The sequence below is a fragment of the Mesoplodon mirus genome (assembly GCF_964341445.2).
Source record: "Mesoplodon mirus genome assembly, chromosome: 1".
In the NCBI taxonomy this organism is placed as follows: Eukaryota; Metazoa; Chordata; class Mammalia; order Artiodactyla; family Ziphiidae; genus Mesoplodon; species Mesoplodon mirus.
Window position 1 is genome coordinate 222337747 of NC_138976.1, and position 23191 is coordinate 222360937.

At 47.1% G+C, this 23191-nt stretch overlaps 1 protein-coding gene across 2 annotated transcripts in view; it reads right to left on the bottom strand.

The window, feature by feature from the left end:
- Positions 1-23191, bottom strand: part of SCARA5 (scavenger receptor class A member 5) — a 121035-nt gene that overhangs the window by 50624 nt on the left and 47220 nt on the right. For both annotated transcript variants that reach the window (XM_082607266.1, XM_082607265.1), the window contains exon 4: positions 1760-2434. In XM_082607266.1, coding sequence (XP_082463392.1) covers positions 1760-2434 — 675 coding nt within the window. The remainder of the gene's footprint in view (positions 1-1759; positions 2435-23191) is intronic.

The following is a 23191-nucleotide window of genomic DNA, read 5'->3' on the forward strand; positions in this document are numbered from 1 at the left end:
GGGATGCAAGAGAGCCGTCTGTGGACCATGTACGACCCACAGATGTGTTGTATTTGGCCCACAGAGTTAAATAATTAAAAGTTTCTAGAACATTCCATGTTTCCAGTTTCTCTGGAACAAATGGGAAGACCTTATCAATGCCAGGCCAAAACGGGCTGGACCTGCCATAGCCCCTACTACTCCCCTGACACCAAAGTCATTTTAGGCATTGACATTGCTCGACTGGCCCCTGCAGACAGTTCTGTTTGTAACCCCTGGTACAGGGGACCAGTTAGAGGAGAAGGCAGGAAAGACAGGCTGGGGCCAGGGATGTGATGGAAGGCACATCAGCTCTGGGATCAGAAGAGCTAGGGTTCAAGTCCTGGCCCCATCACCTCCTAGCCTGCAACTGTGGGCAGCTTCCTGAATCTCAGCACATTCATGGCTGTTTTCAAAAGACACCCTGTGAGATACACTTGGCACGGTACCTGACATAGTTGTTGTTCAAAATGGTATTCTCATTGTCTACTGTCAGCCTGAGGAGTTTTTGGTGAACCCCGCAGACCTGGGTTCTGAGCAGGGGGTCATGCAGGAAGAGTACATTTCTCGAACACTCTGACAGTGACATGCAGGGCAGACAGCAGCAGGAAGGAATGGGGGAGAGGGGAGCGGGGGAGTGGTCAGTCAGGGGTGCAAGAGAGGAAGGTTGGCTGTAAAGGTGCTGATGTTTGTGGACCCCAAGCGAGAGTACGAATGGAGGCCCGTGCATTTTTGCCATTATATTCAAGAGTGATAAATGAAGCCAACACATTGTTAAAGAAAATAAAACATGTTCTTCTACCTGGATAAATATAGCTTTATAACAGCCTGGAAGGCCAGGTTCAAATTTGGAATTTTCCAACTTTTTGTAGCTCTACCATGTATACGGTCAGGCCGCCCAAGATGGCTGTTCTCTTGTTCTCTGAACATCCCCTGCCCAGCGAGTGTCTGCTCCACCTACACCCTAATCACGTGACTCATCCTCCTACATACTTGCCTCCGCCCCAGCTAATGACTGTTCTTATCAAAGGGGCCTTGAGGGGCGTGACCCTCTGCTGGTTTCCCTGGTAACCGATGAGCCCACCTGACATCAATTCCCAACTGGCAATCTCCCCCCCCCACCCCGCCCCACAGAGAAGACTGCCGCCTTGTCCTGCCCGCCCATCCGACGCACACGGTGGGGTGTCACTCCAGGACCTTGCTTCAGACGTGTAAACTCCCCAATCCATTAAACCACTGAGGACTCTGTTGCTGACTCCAGGCTCTTTCTTCTGTCTTAAAGCTGGGCAAGTGCAGGCCTTGTAGGCCTGCCGGGCACAGCCCAACAGCATGGAACACCATATGCAAGGACCAGGACACTGGGGGAGCGCCTCCCTGTCTGGCCTGAGCCCCAGCTTTCCTCCCCAGCCCCAGACTCTTGGAGGCTCCGGCTGGCACATCCAAGCTCTGACCACCCAGGTCCCCAGGAGCCATCTTGGCCATTCTCATGCCTAGGGGTGCAGACAGAGTGCACTGTCTGGGGCGGGGGGCAGCAGAGAGGAGGTTTATCCTGTGTGGGCCTGGAAATGGGCACAGTCCGTTTGGGCAGAAGACTCCAGGGTCCTGGAGGGCAAGACTTCATGAACGCGGAGCGGGTTCGGGGAGGGAGGGGGACTCCCGGACCCTGGGGAGGCAGGTGCGGGAAGAAGGCCTGAGCAGAAGGGCCCAAGCAGCCCCCGGGGTCCCGGGCGGTCGGAGGTACCTTTGGCCAGGGAGATGTTGCGCAGCGCGATGGAGTGCTCCCAGTCCTTGAGGCGCAGGTCCTCGGTGACGCTGTTGAGCACGGCCAGCTCCTGCTTGAGCTGCAGCTCCAGGCTCCGGTGCACGAGGCGCATGCGGCGCGCGTCCTCGCTGGCGTTGCTCACCAGCACCTGCAGGTCCCGCAGCCGCGTGCCCTGCAGGGTCACGTCGTAGGACAGGCTGAGGTTGAGGCCGCGCAGGGCGCCGCCCACGTCGGCCAGCTCGTCGCCCAGGGCGCCCACCCGGCGTGCCAGCCCGTCCAGCAGGCCGGCGTGGCGCCGCAGCAGGAGCTGGCTGCGGTTGCTCTCCACCTGCAGCTGGTAGAGTTCCAGCTGCGCCGCGTCGCTCTGCTGGGCCGTGCGGTCGCGCAGCAGGGCCACCGCCTGCTCGCTCTGCGTCGCCTGCGCCTGGAGTCCCCACAGCGCGCCCTCCAGCCGCTGCACCGCGCCCGCCAGCGCCAGCAGCGAGTCCGACTGGTTCTGCAGCGCGTCCTGCGCCTTCCACACCTGCTCGCTCAGCTCGGCCTGCAGCGGAGCCTGCAACAGCCGCAGCTGCAAGTCCCGGAAGCTCTCGTTGAGCCGGTTCACGTTCCGAGTCAGCGCCTTCAGGTCGTCCGGGGAGCTCCGGGGCCTGGACACTGCGGAGGAGGAGGAGGGGTGGGGGTGGGGGGAGAGATGAGGCGGCTGCGGAGGCCCCCGGGGCCCAGAGGCAGGCCCGGACAGAGCCCGGCAGGCCGGAGGTGCTCAATAAACGACAGATGAAGGGAAATCAGAGGTGGCCATGGCTGAGCGCCTCAATACATCCCCGGCACTGTGCTCAGCCAGTGGTCCCCAAACGTGTCTGCCCGTGAGAATCACCTGGCCAGGCATCCCACCTGTCGAAATTGTGATTGGATGGGTCTGGGAGGTGACCCGGGCTTTGGAATTTTAAAAAGAGCCCGAGATAATTCTAAGGTGCGGATGAGTTTGGGAACCGGGGACTCATTATGGATGAGGTTGATCCATAAGACATTGCCTTTTTTTTTTTTTTTGCGGTACGCAGGCCTCTCACCGTTGTGGCCTCTCCCGTTGCGGAGCACAGGCTCCGGACGCGCAGGCTCAGCGACCATGGCTCACGGGCCCAGCCGCTCCGCGGCATGTGGGATCTTCCCAGACCGGGGCACGAACCCCTGTCCCCGGGATCGGCAGGCGGACTCTCAACCACTGCGCCACCGGGGAAGCCCCGACATTGTCTTTTTTATATTTTGGAAATGATCAGACATCAGCGGTTCCACGTGGCTCACCCTACAGTATTGTGTGTCATCCTCTCCACTTTAGGAGGGAGGTACCCTTATTTATCCCCTTTTAGGGCAAGAGCTGTTCAAGTTGCCTCAGGCAGAAGAGCAAGTAAGAGGTGGAGCCAGGATTCCAACCCAGAGGGCTTGCTTGCTCCGGAACCCAGATGCTTCCCTACAAGTCTGCTAGGGGACCGCCTGAAGGGACCGCGGCAGCAGCAGACTCAGCCAGGCTCTGGGCAACACTGGTAATTCCCACTCCTGAATTCAGGGTCCCATTCCCTCTGGGTGGGTGGAGATGCTTTAACATCCGTACCCTCCCTTCTCCGCCTCTGACTTCTAGATCTCCTATTTCCCTCCTCAGGCAAACAACCCATCTCAGTGATCTCCCACCCTTTCCTCTTGGCGAGGTTTCCTTTTCTTGGTTATACGAAAAGCTATTTCACAATACGAAGGGGAGGGGTGTGGTGTGCATCTTAATCATTCTAAGCTAGCATCTGGTGTCTCCTGGAAGCTCAGGGACTGCACTCAGGTATGCTACAAACCCTGGCGCATCCTGGGAGGTCTAGGGATGCTTGTTTGTTTGCTGTTCACTATGCACAGCTGTCTCCCGCCCTGCTCTGCAAACCAGAGAAATGGAAACTACTAGTGGGGGGTGGGGGGCAGGGCAGGAGATGGGGGCAAACGAGGCACAGAGGGAGTTGTGCCTTGGAAATCTTGGAATGGAGCGAGCCGTGGAATTTGGTACACAGCTTGTTCAAGCGATGAGAAGATTTGGAAGGGGAAGGTAGTTTGGGAGGGTGCTGGGGCTGATGCTTCCAGAAGTGCACAGCATTGATGGTGGCCACCCTGCAGGAGATAAGTCATTTCAGATTAGATTCAGAGGCTCACAGTGCTAGCTGGGCATTGGAACCCCACTTCAAATTCTCCCTCGGGACTTCCCTGGTGGTCCAGTGCTCCCACTGCAGGGGGCAAGGGTTCGATTCCTGGTCGGAGAACTAAGATCCCACATGCTGCGTGGCATGGCCAAACCCCCTCCCCCCGAAAACCAAACAACAGCAACAACAACAAGAAAACAAATTCTCCCTCACTCAGCCCTTTAATCTCCAAGAAAAGCATATGCCCAGCCTCTGCATATGCCCATCTCTCCACCTTCAGTTAGTTCTAACTGTTCAAAAGTTCTACATTCCGTCCAGACTTGAAAGTTGCCTCCCTGTAATTTCTATCCACTGATCCTGCCCTCTGAGATCACATAAAGCAAGTGAATTTTTTTTTCCCACAAGACAGCTCTTCAGCATGTCAAAGACAGTTATCACATCCCTGCTACGTAACAATGTTTCTGGTTTAAATCTGTAGTTCCTTCATCTCCTGTCTCACAACAAGCTTCTAAGCCTCCATGAATCCTGGCTAACCTCTTTTGCACATACTCAGTGTGTCAACATCCCCTTACAGGGTGCGGCTTGATCTAAATTTGGTTTTTCCATGGTGTGGAAAGACTGGGCAAAGTATGTTAGAAGGATCGTCAACTTCATTCTGGGCATAAGACCCTCTAATACGGCCCAAATTGGGTTTTTCAGACTTTCATCACAGAATTTAGGTCTATGCAGTCATCTGTAAAAAGTTTCCCCAATTTACAGATAAAAAGACTGAGTCCGGGAGAGTATTCGTGATCTGCCTAATGGCATGCTTCCTGACTCCTGGTCCAGTGGTGCCCTCCATTCCTCCGCTACTCTGGAAAATTAGCCAAAGAGTTGTCAATACAAGTAAAGGTTCTGGGGAAATGAATCCATGAACCCGTCACAGCCCAAGTAACCACAGGAATTGTCTACCTAAGAAATCATTGCAGTCCAGGATTAGATCATGTGTTTGTCCACAATATTCGACCCAGATTGCTTGACAAGTATTAGAGACAGGGCAGTTGGAAAACAGAAAGCCCAATATTTTAGTGGCAGTCTCTGCTCTTGATGCTCCAAAGTTCAAAGAGATACCGCAGCTTATGAGAAGTAGTAAAACACTGTGGGTTTTGTTCATTCTGGTTTTAAAATTGGCATTGTGAGTGACTAAGAGTAACAGTGCAACCACTTGATTTAAGACTCCATTAGCTCAGGCTGGCCAGAGGCAATGCCATGAAGGAGGCAATTTCCCTTAAACTCACTCTCCGCCAGCTCCCACCAGCCCCTCCTTCTCTCTTCAGGTGGTCCCCATGCCCAACTGGTGCCCTGTGCTCTTGGAGGCTCCTGGCCTTGCCCATCAGCCCCCTCCTTTCAGAACCTGCCAGCTTTAAGACCCCTTCTCTCTGTCCAGAAAACTGGACTGAAACTTGCCCATATGGTAAAAGCTGACAATCAGCTACCCCTTCCAGGAGGGTTCATTTGGGTCTTTGATTATTGTTTATTGCACAACCAATATTAACATAAATTGAAATAAAAGAAAAAATTCTTCCACCATCCCACAATCTCCAACAAAGCCCACTGGTTTTCCTTCCATTTTCTTCTTCTAGTTCCATCCATGTGCATACCCAATCTTTACAATTTGATTTCTGGGTTTTTTTTAAATTTGTGAATGATTATTTTACAAATATTCTCTCATCTGTCATTTATAATTATACTTTTGATGGCTGCCTAAGAGTCTGTCAGGGAGATGTCTTGTAATTTACCCATTCTCAATCATGGAAAATAAACACAGAAAGGTCCCTCCTTCCTTTGGAATTTTTCCTACCAGTAAATTCCCAGAAGTTGGATTAGTAGAGCCAGAGTTATAGACATTTTTATGACTCTTAAAAATTCCAACCCAATCACAAAAGAAAAAAAAAAAGAATAAAAAAATTCCAGCCAAATTGCATCCCCCAAAGTTATACCTATTTATAGGTATATTATAGATTTTTAAATGTGCCAGTTTCAGTGAAACCTCAGTGTACCCTTACAATTTTCATACTGTTAATTTCACAGATACAGAACGATACCTTGTTATTTTATGTTAGTATATTTGCATTTAAGAAATGGCTGTTTCAAGGCAATGCATTAGCTCAAAGGAATGTTACAGGCATTTTAGGTACTCCAGCTAATCAGAACAAAATGATTTTGAGGGGTTAATACTCTTCAGGCAACCAATCATGCCGTAGAAGCCCAGAGCAGCCTCCCCCTTTTGGGATCACTTACCTACCCGAGAAGTGAATTATCTCCTTCCAACAGTCACAGTGTGTTCTTAGCTCACATTACCCCCACCCCCTCTCATCCGCCATTTAATTCCTTCCAGATGTTTGCTGTCCTCAACAGGGAACAATTCTTCCTTGAGTGTGACTCTCTTAATTCATGTTTATGCAAACAGTTCATTTATCTCTCTGCCTGCTGTATTTACTTTTAATGTGCTTTAACTATGCTTCAACTTTCATACTTTCACAAGGGGAAAATAAATTATAGAGTAACAATAATAACTGGCATTTCCTGAGTCCTATGTGCCAGCCACTCTTCTAAGTGCTTCTCGTATTAATACACTTAATTCCATAACAAGCCTCTGAGATAAGTGTTGTTATGATCCTCATATTCCAAACGAGGAAACTGAGGCACACAGAGGTGGAGTCACTCACAAGGTCACACACTGGTTGACGGAGGAGACTGACTTTGGCCTCAGGCAGTTTGGGTCCAGAGTTCCCCTTGCGATACTGCCGAAACGGTGGAAGGCACAGAACAAACTTTTTAACAGAGACACACAAATATGGAATAAACCTTGAAGGTAATGAGTTCCCCATCATACACCCAGGCGGGAGTCAGGCTGCTTGGCAGGAATCATGGATTCTAATTGGGATTCTGATTCAGTATTAATTGCTGAATACTAATGAATGTGTTAATATACACTTTGTCATAATATATGATTAATGTATTCATGTCTGTCTCAGGCCATGCCCTGGGCTAGGTGGTTCGCATAGACACGTCTCCTGCAGCCTTCCTACCCACACCCCAGCCCTGAGATGTCTCCCTGTTCCATACTTGTCTTCTATGTTCATTAAAAAATGATCACATGCTGGTTAAGTCAAGGTGCTCCAGATGTCACTGACCAGCGAGGATGCCTTCCCCAAAAACATCAGGCACACCCACAGTGCCAGCGAGGAAGGGGAAGTGTGTATGAGTTGGGAGGAAGAAAGCTAAGTGTTCTGTGTGAGGTCTTGTCACCTAAACCTTGGGCATTGGTGTTAATAACCCTTTATCTCTGTACAAAATGTCACATCCATCACCTCCCTTAATTTTCACTGTAACTAATCTCAGGAGGTAGGAAGGGTAGGTATTCCTAATCTCATCGAAGGGTGAAAACAAGAGGCTTAGAGAAGGCAAGAGATGCCAGAAGCATGAAATAAGGACGCGATGGGGTCACCTGTCCCTCAATCCAGTCTTCTGTCCTCCATACCTGCTGCAGGGAAGGTCAGTCCCATACTGAACTCCAAAGTCTACATGGGGAAGCAGGGCAGGAGATGACATTTATTAAGCACCTACTTTATACCAGACTCGGTTCTCATTTCTTGCTAGAAGTGGCTTCCTTTCCTCTTCCCAGCACACGTGTGAAGTAGGAATTCTGCCTGTGTTCAGATGAGGAAGCACGAGAAGATGGCAGAGCATGAAAGGAAGCTCAGGCTGCTCGGTCTCTGAAGGCCCTGCTGGCCCCCCCTTACCCCCCAACCCCCTTACACAAAACAGCAGAAGGCATCTGCCTCCCTCTCTACCCAGACCACCTGGGCAGAGGCCCTGTACCGGCCCAAGAAGCAGGAGGGACTTGTTAGAGGCTTGGGGAGGGGGGTGGCACGAAGAAATAGCATCCAAGTTGGATGGAGGCCCTTGGGGAGGTAGATGCTAGGACACTGCCAAGTGCCGTACAATTCTCCTGTGGTCCTCCCAAGCCTACGGGCAGAGGGTATCACCCTTTCACAGATGAAAAATGGAAACTCAAGCGATGAAGTAAGTAACTCAAGGCCATCTGTGAGTAGGAGGTGGACCTGCCTGGCTCTTTCACTGCCCCATGCAGCGGTCCTGCCTTGTCTTCATTTAGGCTGACAGAAGGAAGGCGGGTATCAGAATTCATAGAGCATCACATTAAGGGCAAAGATGGGAAAGGATGGGGCTGAAATGAAACTGCAAGGTAAGCACCTCAATTTAAGCACCAAGAAAAAGACAGGGGCTTTCTTTCAGGAGGTCTGCAACACAGGGTTGGATTTCCTGCGATCTGGAGACATGTGACTTTAATAGAAAATTAATTTAAAAGTGGAGCATAATATTCATTCAGAATTGCATAATGAAGAGGTTATCAGTAGGCCTTTAGCGCTTAAAGTGATGCACATTTTCACTAGGGCCCCCCTGTTTCCAAGAGGTAGGAGGAAACTGGGGCCAGCCTCGTGGTGTGTGACCAGTGCAGTGACACACGGCGCCGCGTGCAGAAGGGCCCCGTGCTCGGGGCTTACTGCTCTGCGGTCACTCTCTTGAAATTTTGCATAATTTTATCTTCGAATGTGTGTTTTGTAAGTGAAGGGCTGAGGCAGGGGAAATGAAGCAGATTGAGGAGGGAGGGTATTAGGGGACATTCATAAGGACCCAAAGAAGAGGGCAGCACATTGGTACATTTGGGGTGAGCTTATTGCCTTATTTGTTTTTAAGAACCACATGCCCTCATTCCTAGCTCAGCAGGATGTCCAGGATAAACATTTATAGTCTGGAGACTGGCTTCTCCTTTGTCTGTGGCCTCACCAGCCCCTGCTCACACAGGAGGGAGCCGGGAGCTTGCAACTGCAGCTCAGAGCATCAGGAGGCCCTTTGAGAAGGAAGCCAGACAGACTCTCCATCTTTGCACAGGTGGTCTGAGCTTTTTCATGCCCGGTCCATCTGAAGACTCACCAAGCAGTAGCTCCCGGGGCCACAGGCTTTGCCCACATAGGTGTGCCCTCCTGAGAGCCTACCTGCAGTGGCCTTTGTCAGTTTAGAGGCTGGTAGGGCTCCCTAAGTAAGCAAGCACAGGTGGCCAATTCTCGGTCTTACAGGCAGGATCCCACAAACAGGCATGAAGGATGCAGACTACCTGCCCCCTGGAATGCTGGGTTGGCTGCAACCCAGATACCCATCCTTTACACATAGACCCTGACTCTGGCCCATGGATGAGCACAGACTGGGAGCTGGAGGATGCATGGACTGCAGGCTGACTGGAAGCCAGCGGACAGCCATGGATATCCATATTTGGATGGCCTGGTACAACCTCAGAGGAAGAAAAACCCCACCAACAGGTTGATTACTTTCCTCAGAGGTGTGGCTGGATATTCTGTGCTCCTGGCATAAGCACTCCCTTTGGTGGTCCAAGCAGATGGAGTCTCTGATAATTCACTGTTGATACTGTGGAAATGGGGTCCAAGACAAATTATAACTCAGAAGGCTTCTCTTGGAGAACGTATCCCCGGGATTCCCATTTCGGAGGCTAAAGGATCTGAAATTATTACCAGCAATGTCAGGCAACCCAGCATTTTGATGGGGTGCATACGTCTAATAGGAAAGAGACCAATGCTTTGTGAATTCGCAAATGGAATTAGGGACTTGCTATTTAGACTAGCATAGTGCCTAGTGCAGAATCTTGCAACCTGGTAGCTGGTCAGTAAATAGCTATCAGATGAATAAGTGAATGATTGAAAATGGAGAGTGGTAGGAGGCACAGAAGTGCCCACATCTCTTCTTAGAAGAGCTTGGAGGACTTCTCTGGTGGTCCAGCGGTTAAGCTTCTACTGCAGGGGGCACAGGTTCGATGCCACAGGCCATGCAGTGTACCAAAAAAAAAAAAAAAAGCCTGGACCAGTGGAGGAGACGGGGGCAGCCCTTGGGCCCAGCCTCGCTCTCTCTCAGCCCACCTTTTACTCTGGCCAGGGCTACAGTGACCAACTTCAGGTGGGTGTAACCCGGCAACACCACACTTCATCCGCATCTCCGATCTCTAGCTGTCTGCCCCCAGGGCTTCTGTGACTTCTCAGAATCATGGGAGCCACCTGGACCTCATCGATGCATGGTCTTGCCACTCAGGGTAACCCCGACCTATGCAGGAAGCAGCTGGTGGACAAACACTCTCCACAGACAGACAAGTCTTCAGCTTTTACTACATAGCCCTTTGGAAAGTCCTGGAAGGGCTGAGCTCTAGCAGCCACAGCAGAGACCGGCTCAAGAATATATCCTTGTCATTGTTTTCCCTCCTTTCTGATCTCTCCGGTCCCTAACTCCTGCCTCCCAGGATCACTTTTCACAATAAACTACCAAGCCCGTGTCTCTGGCTCTGATTTCCAAAGTAATTCCAGGCTAAGACAAGAAGCATCCCTTCTTCCCTAGGCATGAAGAGGCCAGCTCTCTCCCCATCTCCCTTTTGGCACATTCCCTGTTCACATCCTGATTCCCTGTTGTCCTAAGAGCTCACAACTAAGTTTGAGTTGGGGATATTCATTTGTTCATTCATGCATTAAGTCATTCAGTACATGTCTGTGTCGTACCAACTCACTATATGGGTTTGGGCAGCCGTAAATACACAGAAGTCTAAAATGTAAGCTTTCCTATCAAGAAATTTATCATTTACTTAGGGAGAAATGTACACACAAAAGGAACCTGTTTTAAAACTCTTCTAATGTGTTTCCAAATGTTCTTTGGGAAAAGAAAACCCAAACCCAATATTAAGATTATCTGAAGAAGCTGAATGCAATGAGTGTAATGAGGGAAGTTTCTTTAGTTGTCTGGAGTGGCTTCTTGTCCGATGCTTCTGCCAGCGGTGCAGAGAGTGAATTGCAAAGAACAGGACCTGGAGGAGGTGTGGAAATGCAGTAGGAGGCTGTGGTCCTGGTGACAGAGGAGGGCCTTGGAGCAGGGCCACGCCTGTTAGGACAGAGACGAGGGACATACAAGACACGATAGAGAAGTAACATTGTTAGGACTCAGTGGCCTCTTGGAACTGGAGGTTGAAGAATAGGAAGACTGTAGTACTGTTGAATGATATGGTATCAACCTGGAGGAATCAAAATGCTATTTTGTGGGGGGCGGAAGGGGGTCAACTTTTTAAAAAATTGAAGTATAGTTGATTTACAATGTTGCGTTAGTTTCTATATAGTTTCAGAAACTATATAGCCTTTTTCAGATTCTTTTCTGTTATCGTATACTACAGGATACTGAATATACTTCCCTGTGCTATACAGTAGGTCCTTGTTGTTTATCTATTTTATATATAATAGTTTATATCTGCTAATCCCAAACTCCTAATTTATCCTTCCCCCACCACCTCTTCCCTTTGGTAACCATAAGTCTGTTCTCTATGTCTGTAAGTCTGTTTCTGTTTCATAAATAAGTTCCTTTGTGTCCTATTTTAGATTCCACCATATGATAATTCATAGCATATAGTATTTGTCTTCCGCTGCCTGACTTACTTCACTTAATATGATAATCTCTAGGTCTATCCATGTTGCTGCAAAATGGCATTATTTCATTCCTTTTGTATGGCTGAGTAATACTCCATTGTATATATGTACCATGTCTTTTATATCCACTCATCTGTCAATGGACATTTAGGTTGTTTCCATGTCTTGGCTATTGTAAATAGTGCTGCTATGAACATTGGGGTGCATGTATCTTTTCGAATTAGTGTTTTTGGTTTTTTTTTTTTTAGATATATACCCAGAAGTAAAATTGCTATTGTTCTATTTTTAGTTTTCTGAGGAACAGACTGTTTTCCACAGTGGCTGCACCAACTTACATTCCCACCAACAGTGTGGGAGGGTTCCCTTTTCTCCACACCCTCTCCAGCATCTGTTATTTGTAGACTTTTTTATGATGGCCATTATGACTGGTGTGAGATGGTACCTCAGTGCAGTTTTGATTTGTATTTCTCTAATAATTAGCAACGTTGAGCATCTTTTCATGTGCCTATTGGCCATCTGTATGTCTTCTTTGGAGAAATGTCTGTTTAGGTCTTCTGCCCATTTTTTTTTTTTTTGCGGTACGCAGGCCTCTCACTGTTGTGGCCTCTCCCGTTGTGGAGCACAGGCTCCAGACGCGCAGGCTCAGTGGCCATGGCTCACAGGCCTAGCCGCTCCGCAGCATGTGGGATCTTCCCGGACCGGGGCACGAACCCATGTCCCCTGCATCGGCAGGTGGACTCTCAACCACTGCACCACCAAGGAAGCCCCTGCGCATTTTTTGATTGAGTTGTTTGTTTTTTTGTTATTGAGTTGTATGAGCTATTTGTATATTTTGGAAAGTAAGCCCTTGTAGGTCGCATCATTTGCAAATATTTTCTCCCAGTCCATAGGTTTGTTTTTCTGTTTTGTTTATGGTTTCCTTTGCTGTGCAAAAGCTTATAAGTTTGATTAGGTTCCATTTGTTTATTTTTGCTTTTATTTCTATTCCCTTGGGAGACTGACCTAAGAAAACGTTGGTACAATTTACGTCAGAGAATGTTTTGCCTACGTTCTTTTCTAGGAGTTTTATGGTGTCATGTCTTATATTTAAGCCTTCAAACCATTTTGAATCAAATTGCTGTAGATAACCAACAGCCGATGCAAAGCTGTCAAGAGTAATATTGTAGGTGACAAAATCAAAACTCAAAATTATCTTAATTGATGTGAAATCTCAGCTGAAGGCAAGAGGATTACATATAAAAGGGACAAATGTGGTATATTGCATTTACAATCAGACTCTCAAAGTGATCCCTGGATTCAACATTAGCTCATCCTTGTCAAATTCTTAGCAACACCTCAGACATTCCATGTACCTGTGCTACTTAATCCTCAGAACGACTTGTGAAGTAGGCATTATTTATTATCCCTGTTTTAAAGTGAGGAGAGCTAAAGCTCAGAGAAATTAAGTAAATTTCAGAGGTCTTATAGCTAAGAAGGGGCAAGCCAGAGTTGGGAGCTGGGTGTTTTGATGCCAACTGCAGAGGCTCTGCATCAGACTCCTCTTGGCCTCACATCATTGTGGGGGAAAAAAAAGCACTCACCATGAAAACAGAGTGGTGTGATATTATAAGCAGGGGCTGTAAATAAGACGATTTCTTGTGGTTCTTCTAAGCTGTACCTGTAATCACCCTGCCAAGCTTCAGTGGGCCATCCAGGGAGAGGCAGGTCTAAAAACCATTCTACTCATGGATATGCTTGTTGTTACCATTGTTTCTTTCCCTTTTTTGTCTTTATTTTTTATTTTGTTTTTTCCTTCTTTTATTTATGCATTTTTAAAAAGACAAATAAATGATATATTAGTTTGCTTGGGCTGCCATAGGAAAATACCACAGACTGGCTTCCCTGGTGGCACAGTGGTTGAGAGTCCGCCTGCCAATGCAGGGGACACAGGTTTGAGCCCTGGCCCAGGAAGATCCCACATGCCACAGAGCAACTAGGCCCGTGTGCCACAACTACTGAGCCTGCATGCTGCAACTACTGAAGCCCGTGCACCTAGAGCTCGTTCCACAACAAGAGAAGCCACTGCAATGAGAAGCCTGCACATTGCAAAGAAGAGTAGTCCCCGCTCGCCACAACTAGAGAAAGCCCACACACAGCAATGAAGACCCGACACCGCCAAAAATAAATAAATAAAATAAATTAATTTAAAAAAATACCACTGACTGCATGACTTAAACAACAGAAATTAGAAATTAATTGTCTCATAGTTCCGGAGGCTGGAAGTCCAAAATCAAGGTGTTGGCAGGTTTGATTTCTCCTGAGGCCTTTCTCCTTGGCTTGTAGATGGCTGTGTTCATCCCGTGTCTTCATGGCCTTCCCTCTGTGCATGTCTGTGTCCTAAACTCCTTTTCTCATAAGGACACTAATCATACCGATTTAGGGCCCAACATGGTGACCTCATCTGACTTTAATCACCTCTTTAAAAGCCCTGTCTCCAAATACAGTCACATTCTGAGATACTAGGGGTTAGGGCTTGAACATATCCATTTTGAGGGGTACACAATTTAACCCATAATAAGTGAGGGCCTTTACTAGAGATTAACTGGGAAGAAGCTGGGGTGGAGAGTAAAGGTGGGTGCTGATTTCCAGGCCTTGGTCACACCCTTAGGTGGTACTGTCCTGGCCAACTCAGAAGAGCCTAGAATGCAACCAGTCTGAGTCTCACGGAGCCAGACTGCCTGGAGATTTGAGGACCAAGCCCCTCTTCAAATCACTGCTGCCTTTGGGTGATGATGCACTCTTGGGATGTGAGAGTTTCATTTAGAAACAAAAATCTAGTGGGGGATCTTCTCTATACTTTAATGGGGATTGTTGGTCCTTTATTGCAGTTATTTCTACAAAGTAGCCCTCAAAGACTTACTAATGGAATATAGTTATAAATAAAGACCTCACCTGACAAATTTAGACCCTTATTCTCAAACCACACATGGAAAGGAGAGTCCCATTTAGAGAAAAGTGACTTGCCCCATGGTACACGCTCAGTGATTTTCCCAGGCACCTTTCTTTGGCATTTAAGCTGGAGTCCCCATTGATATACAATATAATAAAACCCCTAAGCTATAATGAAGCAATCCATCAAGAAAAAGGGGTCAGGGTGTAAATACTGCTCTTTTAGAGCCCAGAGTTGATCTTATCTCCAGCAGTTTTCATTCTATTTGAAAAGGAAAGTAAAGCAACAACAACACAAAAGAAAGTGAAAAAAACCTAAAACTTGCTGGATTTCACTTAATGCACGGCCCCTCTATATACATGGTACCCACCCATCATAGAGCATAAACTCCTCTCTAGACTCTCATGTCATCACTGGGCTAGCAAATGGACCATTCACATTTTTTAAAGGATACAAATAAGTGTTTGAATGTTATTAAGACATAAGACAGTTTCATTGGGTCATGAATAATTCACAAGAGAGGAAACTTTCATATTCAGCACTTATTGATTGCTGGACACTTGACCATGTGTGGAATATCGGATACCCACCCCAATCTTTTTTTTTTTTTTTTTATAGCAGTCCTCAGAGTTAGATGCTGTGGGGAAACTTAGGGGTTTGGTCTACAGGCAAGATACTTACATCAGTGTGAAGATTAAATGTATGCGGTGGAATAGGTACTTTTGTGCTTCACAACCTCATACGCAATGTCCCTGCTCCCTGGCTCACCAAGGCTGGGCCCATGGTTGGTTACTGGGGAGATTAACTGTGTGGGCTCTAAAGAGATGGCCCAGCATGGGCCATCAGAGCTGGGCTCTGTGCTCAAAGGTGTGGACAATCTCTTTTTCAATCTGGCATCACGGTTTCAACCTCCAAGGCTGCTTTTTCCATGCCCCCCTGTGGGACCTCTTGTCCCAGTCCTTCCATCCCAGAAAGGTGCACTTCCAATCTCAGCAGGAATCAGACAAGAAAGTGGCAACATCGGGCCTTAAAGGTACCTTGGCGGGCTTCCCTGGTGGTGCAGTGGTTGAGAGTCTGCCTGCCGATGCAGGGGACACGGGTTCGTGCCCCAGTCCGGGAAGATCCCACATGCCGTGGAGCAGCTGGGCCCGTGAGCCATGGCCGCTGAGCCTGCGTGCCCAGAGCCTGTGCTCCACAATGGGAGAGGCCACAACAGTGAGAGGCCCGTGTACCGCAAAAAAAAAAAGGTACCTTGGCGACCATGTGGATGCCCCTCCCTCTTTCACAGATATGAAAACAGAGTCCTAGACAGAAGGACCCTCTTGCCCCAGGTCACACAGGTAGACAGAGGTGTAGATGGGATGACTAATCCCATGGTCCTTCCACTTAACTGAACAGAAGAAGAGAGAAAACTAATATTAATGACTGTCCACTCAGTATTGGATAGTGGGCTGGGTGTCATGTATCTTATCTCATGTGATCCTTTGAGATCGTTGTCCGTATGTCCAGTTTCACAAATGAGATGTGTTCTGTATTGTATCTGTGAGTATACATACAGGCATGCCTTGTTTTATGATACTTTGCTTTATTACACTTTTTACAGACACTGTGTCTTTTACAAATTCAAGGTTTGTGGCAACCCTGCATCAAGCAAGTCTATTGGCACCATTTTCCCAACAGCGTTTGCTCATTTTGTGTCTCTGTGTCACTCTTTGGTAATTCTTGCAATATTTCAATCCTCCATCTCCCGGCGAAAAAGATTACAGCTCTCTGAAGGCTCAGATGATGGTTAGCATGTTTTAGCATCAGAGTATTTCTAAATTAAGGTATGGACATTGTTTTTTTAGACATAATGCTATTGCACACTCAATAGACTACAGGATAGTGTAAACATAACTTTTTTTTTTTTGGTACGTGGCCCTCTCCCGCTGTGGAGCACAGGCTCCGGACGCGCAGGCTCAGCGGCCATGGCTCATGGGCCCAGCCGCTCCGTGGCATGTGGGATCTTCCCGGACCGGGGCACGAACCCATGTCCCCTGCATCGGCAGGAGGACTCTCAACCACTGCGCCACCAGGGAAGCCCTAAACATAACTTTTATATACACTGGGAAACCGAACAATTCGTGTGACTTGCTTTATTGCAATATTCACCTTATTGGGGTGGTCTGGATCCAGACCCACATGATCTCTGAAGTATGCCTGTATATATAATTATTTTCTGTATATTATGACATTTTTACTTCTTAAGAAACCTTTTTTGGCTGGGGAGAGACAGCTCTTCCTGAAGCTAGCCAATTCTTAGAGATGCAAAGGACCCAGCGGGGAGCATCCTTTACTATCCAATCTGGAACCCTACCTCCTCTCTCTGGCCCCAAGAGGCAATATTCCCCTGCCTTAATCATCCCAGGGCCAGGTCAGAGGCAACTAGAGACCACCTCTATAGCCCGAAGTCCACCAAAATTATCCAAACTAGCTAATCCTAAATTGCTTACCCTGCCCTGCCTTGTCTTTCTCACAGAAACCCCGAGAAAGGCCGTGGCCTAACTGTTCCCCTCACTCCTGCCTTCTGCTTCCTGATGCCCCTGATGCTTCCCCATGTGGCCCTGTGTGGCCTTTGTGCCTCCTGTCTCTGGGACCTGTGAGTACAATACACTTTGCCTGAGCCTCTAGCTCCTCTGTGGCCACACATGCCTGGCCATTTCATAAAAGAACACATGACATGCTCATATCCCCAGTTCTACAGATGAAGCTCAGAGAGACTGAGCAGCTTGTTCGAGAAAACACTATGTGCAAATGGCAAATCCAGATTTAAACCCCAGAGTATGTGACTTTTTGCTCTACCCCATGTGCGGTCCATCCCTCTGGCGCCAGCAAGAGCCTCCTGATGCTGGGTTAGAGGGGCCCCCTCCATCTCACCAGTCCGCCTCCCAGCCACAGTCACATGAGGCCATAATCTGAAATCGGGGAGGGCAGTGAGCATGTTTCTGTGTTTCTATCTTTCTGGACAATTTGTTCCATAAGTGCTTGTTTTCAAACAGCTCAATATCAGTCTCCTAGGGCTTCCATGCAGCTTTTGGTTGGAGTCCTGTGAGCTCTCCCCATTGGCTGATTTTCTCAGCTCCATCTTTCTTCATTGCTTGAGTCTGTCATAAAGTATTTTGAGGAGGTTGGAAATTCTTCTCACTAATAAACATGTGAGGACTCTGAGCCAGACTTGCCAGGAGTCTTGGCACTTATTGAGTTTCCTCTTCTGGAACACGAGGTTTGCAGCCAATGTGTCAAACCTCTGATATCTTTGTTCTTCAGAACTCGGACTCATGGTGCAGTAAGATCATGGGTGCTTTGAGCTAAGAGTGACCTTAATAATCATTTACTTCTCAATTTCAGATGAGGAAATGAAGGCTGAGAAAGGTGATATGAAAATGTCCCAGGTCATCTAAGAATTGGTGGCAGAATCAGAGCTAGGACTCATAGATCTTGAAACCCAGTTCACATCTCTTGCTACTATACCACACTGTTGTCCAGGAAATCGGAATAAGGTATCCACCCATCCATCCATCCATCCATCCATGTGAATCACTATCAACAATAATGCAAAAGCATTTTCACCCCAACAGGCAGAGTTTTTCCAACTAAAAACATTTACACCAAGAGTAAGAGTTACTTTGAGATATTAATTGGTCCCCAGGGTATCTTGCATTATTAGATTGGATATTGTTAGTATTACAAAACTATTTACTACTGCAAAAGAGTCATATGAAATTGGGCCAGTGACAGTCACCAATCACGATGTGGTATTATGTGGGTTTAGCGCCTTTTCTACAAAAGGGAAAAATTTAATGACGACTTTTAACATATTGTAATTAAAAAAAACCAAAACACTGCATGTATCTCACATGTACAATTGTTCAAAAACTGACATCTTGGCGTGAAGTGCAGATTATATAAAGGAAGTGGATTTGAGAAGGTCATAGACTCTGAAAATTGGATGGGTCCTTACACGTAGATTAGAAAGGGAGGAATATCGAACTTAGAGGCCAAAGGCCTGGGTTCAAGTCCTGCCCACCACTTCACTTGCTGCTCTTGGACAAGGGAATTCATCATTCTGAGTCTCTCCCTTTTCATCTAAAAATAGAATTAACAACATCTATCTGGGGTGGGGGGCATTGTGAGGACTAAAGAAAAGAGTAAACTCTAATTGAGCACTTATTATGGGCCAGGCACTGTGTTGTGTTTTATGTAGATGTTATCTCATTTAAGGAAATCAAACATGTGGGAAGAAAACCCCAGCTCTGTCGCGAAGGCGTATTCAAATTCAAACTATTGGTGTTCAGGTAACCTTCTACTCTAGGTGCCTTCCCTTCCTTCATTGATTATCGGATTAGTTGACATGAATATTCATAATGGTACATCTGAAGAGTTGTATAGAGCTTTACATAATTGTATACGTTTCACCAGCACTTAATCCCCATTTACATTAGAGGAAGAACTGAGGGCAGTGAAAAGAAATGGTTTTTCCACCATCAGCCAGTGACAGCCAGGCCTTGAGATGCAGTGCCACATACATTTGTCCCTCATCTTCCTCCCATTTGTGACTCTCTGGGGTCCCTGGGGGTGAAGAGGGTGAAGACCACCCCCCACCCCACTCCTTCCCCTGGGACCTGGTATCATTGGGTACTTTCCAAAGAGACCCAAACACTGATTCCCCTCTTTCTACCAGCGCCACCAAGCTTGTCGGCTCTCCCATCAGGAGGGGACCTGCCACTGTCTTCAGTGGGCAGACTGATCCTAGTAACTCGACCTCCTCCGTGAGCCCTCCTCTGGCTACACCTGAATCACTGCTGTGCCCGGATTCAGACCTGCTTTCAAATGCCCAGGCCTCTGGGGAGTTTTCCTACTTTATACTCATCAGTGACAAACCCCGGGTAGCTGCATCCCCTTCCTTTCCTTGCTTTACTTCTTGGACCTGGTAGAAGAATTGTGCTGACTTGGCTTATCCTTGTGCTGTTGGGATACACCTGGAGTTGAACTGCCTTGAGTGGGATGGTAGGCTGCAAAAAATCCCCTTAGCAGCCATTCAAAACCTTCTTCATGCTCCTGACGCCCAAGCCTACTTTATCCGTCATTCTTAGAAGTAACTCTGTACATACTTTACCAAGGATATGAAAGCCATGAACTCTATATCCTCTGCACCTCGCAGCCCTGCATGCACATTGTTTCCTCTAAGATCCGGGAATTCCCTGGTGGCCCAGTGGTTACAGCTCCACGCTGTCACTCCTGAGGGCCTGGGTTCAATCCCTGGTCAGGGAACTAAGATCCCATAGGCCACTCGGTGCAGCCAAAAAACAGAAAACACATTGTTTCCTGTAAGATCAGAGTGAGAAGCATCCCTTTCCCTTCCCAAGGTGACCCGCTGCCTCTGCCCTGCGTGCCACACCCCTCAGCTCCACACAGGAAGGTCAGTGGTGGGGACGGAACGTAGAGTGCCTGTGATTCCTTCAAGGGCTCAGGCACGGCTGGAGCACCAGGTGGGGAGAGAGGGTGGGGTGTTCATGGATTTCCTCCTAAATAACGAAGAGTCCGCACAAGGTAGTCATTTTAATATTCGAAGACAGATCCCCTTTCCTTAAAGTTTCAAGGCCCATCACTGCCCAAACCATTCTCCTTTGAATGTGTTTCAGCTTGTCTGCAATTAGCAGTAAATGTTTAACAACTGGTTCTCCAAGGGAAAAACAAAAATCCCTCTTTGTAGCACTTGCCAATTTCTGAGGTGTATGGCCGACATCAAGCTACGGAGAGGACATCACAGTTCGGAGCTGGGGAAAGACACCTGTAATTGAAGCCGGCCTCAGCACTCCAGGGTCTGTGTCCACCTGTAACTCTAGTGTCACTGAGGTGGGCTAGAAAAAAAACACCATTTTATGACCACCTTTGTGATAACTGATTCAGGCAATAATTATCAGTGGATGATAAAAATCACTGAGTGAGAGACTGTTGGGAAACTATACCTACACAGTATCAAAGAGTCTCCCCCAGATCCCTTCTTAATTAGAAAGGAAATAAAAGGTACCTTCACAGTAGATGAAGACCTCAACCAAGTGATCAAATTTAACGTCATCAGTAAAGGAACAAAATGACATAATATGCCCCTGATGCAATTCACTGAGAAGGATTTATGAAATAATTCTGCCACAAATGTTTAACTGACATCTAATCACGGGGAAACAAACAAACTCAAATTGAGGGACATTATACCAAGCAACAGACCTGTGTTCTTCAAAAATATCGTGGTCATGAAAAACCATCAATGGCTAGGAGTTATTTTAGATAAAAGAATGACTAAAGAGACATGGTAATTGAATGGGTAATCCTGGCTTTGCAACCGTGTACAAGCCCCTGTGTCTTTGCCTTTTGAAGTAAAATGCTGACTCAGGAGTAAAGATTTGGAAATGTGAAGATGGAGAAACTGAGAATAGCCATTGCTCTGGGGAACCAGTAACAATTTAGACTATAAATCTGCCACATCGCAGAATCACTGAACTCCCAGTTCCCTGAAAGATACAGATAAAGGCCTGACACACATTCCTAAGTTGTTTGTACAGGAAGCCGACCCACCAGATGAAAACTGCTGACCACAGGAGCATGGACCCCTAGACTGGTTGAAAGTGGAGGGTAGATGATGCTTGAAACTTCACCTTGATGCCAACCAATCCGAGAATGGTCCACGAGCTGATCATGCCCTGCTCCCTGAACACTATAAAACTCCTCACTACCCCCCTCCAGGGTGGGTCACACAGTCTTGAGGGCATTAGCCCGCTGTGCTCCCCTGTGCCTGCTGGCAAAGCAATAAAAGCTACTCTTCTCAGGCTTCCTTGGTGGCACAATGGTTAAGAAATAGCCTGCCAATGCACGGGACACGGGTTCGAGCCCTGGTCCGGGAGGATCCCACATGCCGCGGAGCAACTGAGCCCGTGTGCCACAACTGCTGAGCCCGCGTGCCACAACTACTGAAGCCCGTGCACCTAGAGCCCGTGCTCAGCAACAAGAGAAGCCACCATAATGAGAAGTCCGCACACCACAACAAAGAGTAGCCCCCGCTCGCTGCAACTAGAGAAAGTCTGCATGCAGCAATGAAGACCCAATGCAGGCAAAAATAAATAAAATAAATTTTTAAAAAAAAGCTACTCTTTTTTACTTCACCCAGAACACTGTCTCCGCATTTCTATTCAGCACCAGTGAACAGAGGCTGAGTTTCAGCAACAGCTTTGATCCTGCAGCAGGTTAAAAAAAATGCTATGGAAGCAAGTTAATTATGGATGATATATTTACAATTGCATTGTACCTACATTAAATTTCCAAATGTAAAAACTCTAAGTGGTGATATAAGAGAAGTCCCGGCACCAAGATGAAGGGTCTACAGACACTCATTATACAATGTTTGCGACTTCTCTGTAGGTTTAAAATGTTTTTCAAAATAAAAAACTGAAAAGACAGGAAAAAAGGACAAACGGGAATTGCAGAGGTGTCTAAACTACGTGGAGCCGGACAGTACTGTCACCTTCCGTATTCTACACACTGCACCGCTATTCACATGCCTCTGATGGCAACAGCTTTTGGTGAGCAGCTGTATTACACAGTTCCTCATTCCGCCAACCTCAAACCCTGAATCTTCCTTTAAAGTTCCTGTCAAGTGCACCTTCCCTACGCTGGAACACAGGACCTCATGCTCATCCAAGTAAGATTCTCAGTTTTGGGCTATCTCTCTGGGTTTCAGGCTCCTTTTGGATTCTGAGCCTGCATTCCTTTGAACGGAATACAGATCTCCGTGAACTTCAAGAAACAGAAACGTGTTATCTGGGGTTGAACTACACGTGACAAAAGTTACTGAGCACACAAAATGTGCAAAGCAGTGGACCGGGTACAGAGAAATCAGCAATAACTAAATAAGATGTGATTGTTGATTTCAGGCTTCTGGAAGGTAAGAGCTAAGCCTTACACACCCTTGGTCGCCCTCCAGTATTCCCGGAGCGGGTAGTAGATACTTGATAAATATCTGATGTGGCCTCACATAGGTAAGCAGGAAAAAGGCTTAAAGAGCCAGTTTCTTAAGAGATGCTACAAGTAATAATCAAATGTATGAAAAACTTTATGAGATTATTAGTTATCAGAGAAATGCAGAATAAAACAAAATGAAATCTCTCTAAAAATAATGGGACGGTGCTACATATGCTGGCAAAACTATGGTGAAAACTTGTGCATTTATATATCGCTGATGACAATATCAAATACTTTTGGAAAGCAATTTGCCAAAATGTATCAAGAGCCATAAAAATGTTCACATCCTTTGTCCGATAATCTCACCCCTGGGAATTTACCCTAAGGAAACAGTCCAAAAGAAGGGAAATGGGATAGCACAAAGAAATTCATTGTATCCTTGTTTGTAGGGGTAAAAAACTGGGGAAAGTCAGGACTGAACCATTTAGGAATAATTAAATGATTATACATCCACTTGGTAGACTTTGATGAAGCCCTAAAAATGACAGCTATGAGGTCTATTATGTAACAATGTGGGAAATGCATATGCTTTAATATTAAGCAAACACACACACACAGATCAAGACTGGGATTCTTAAAAATAATTGAGTTTGGGGGCTTCCCTGGTGGCGCAGTGGTTAGGAACCTGCCTGCCAACGCAGGGGACAGGGGTTCGAGCCCTGGTCCGGGAGGATCCCACATGCCACAGAGCAACTAAGCCCATGCGCCGCAACTACTGAGCCTGTGC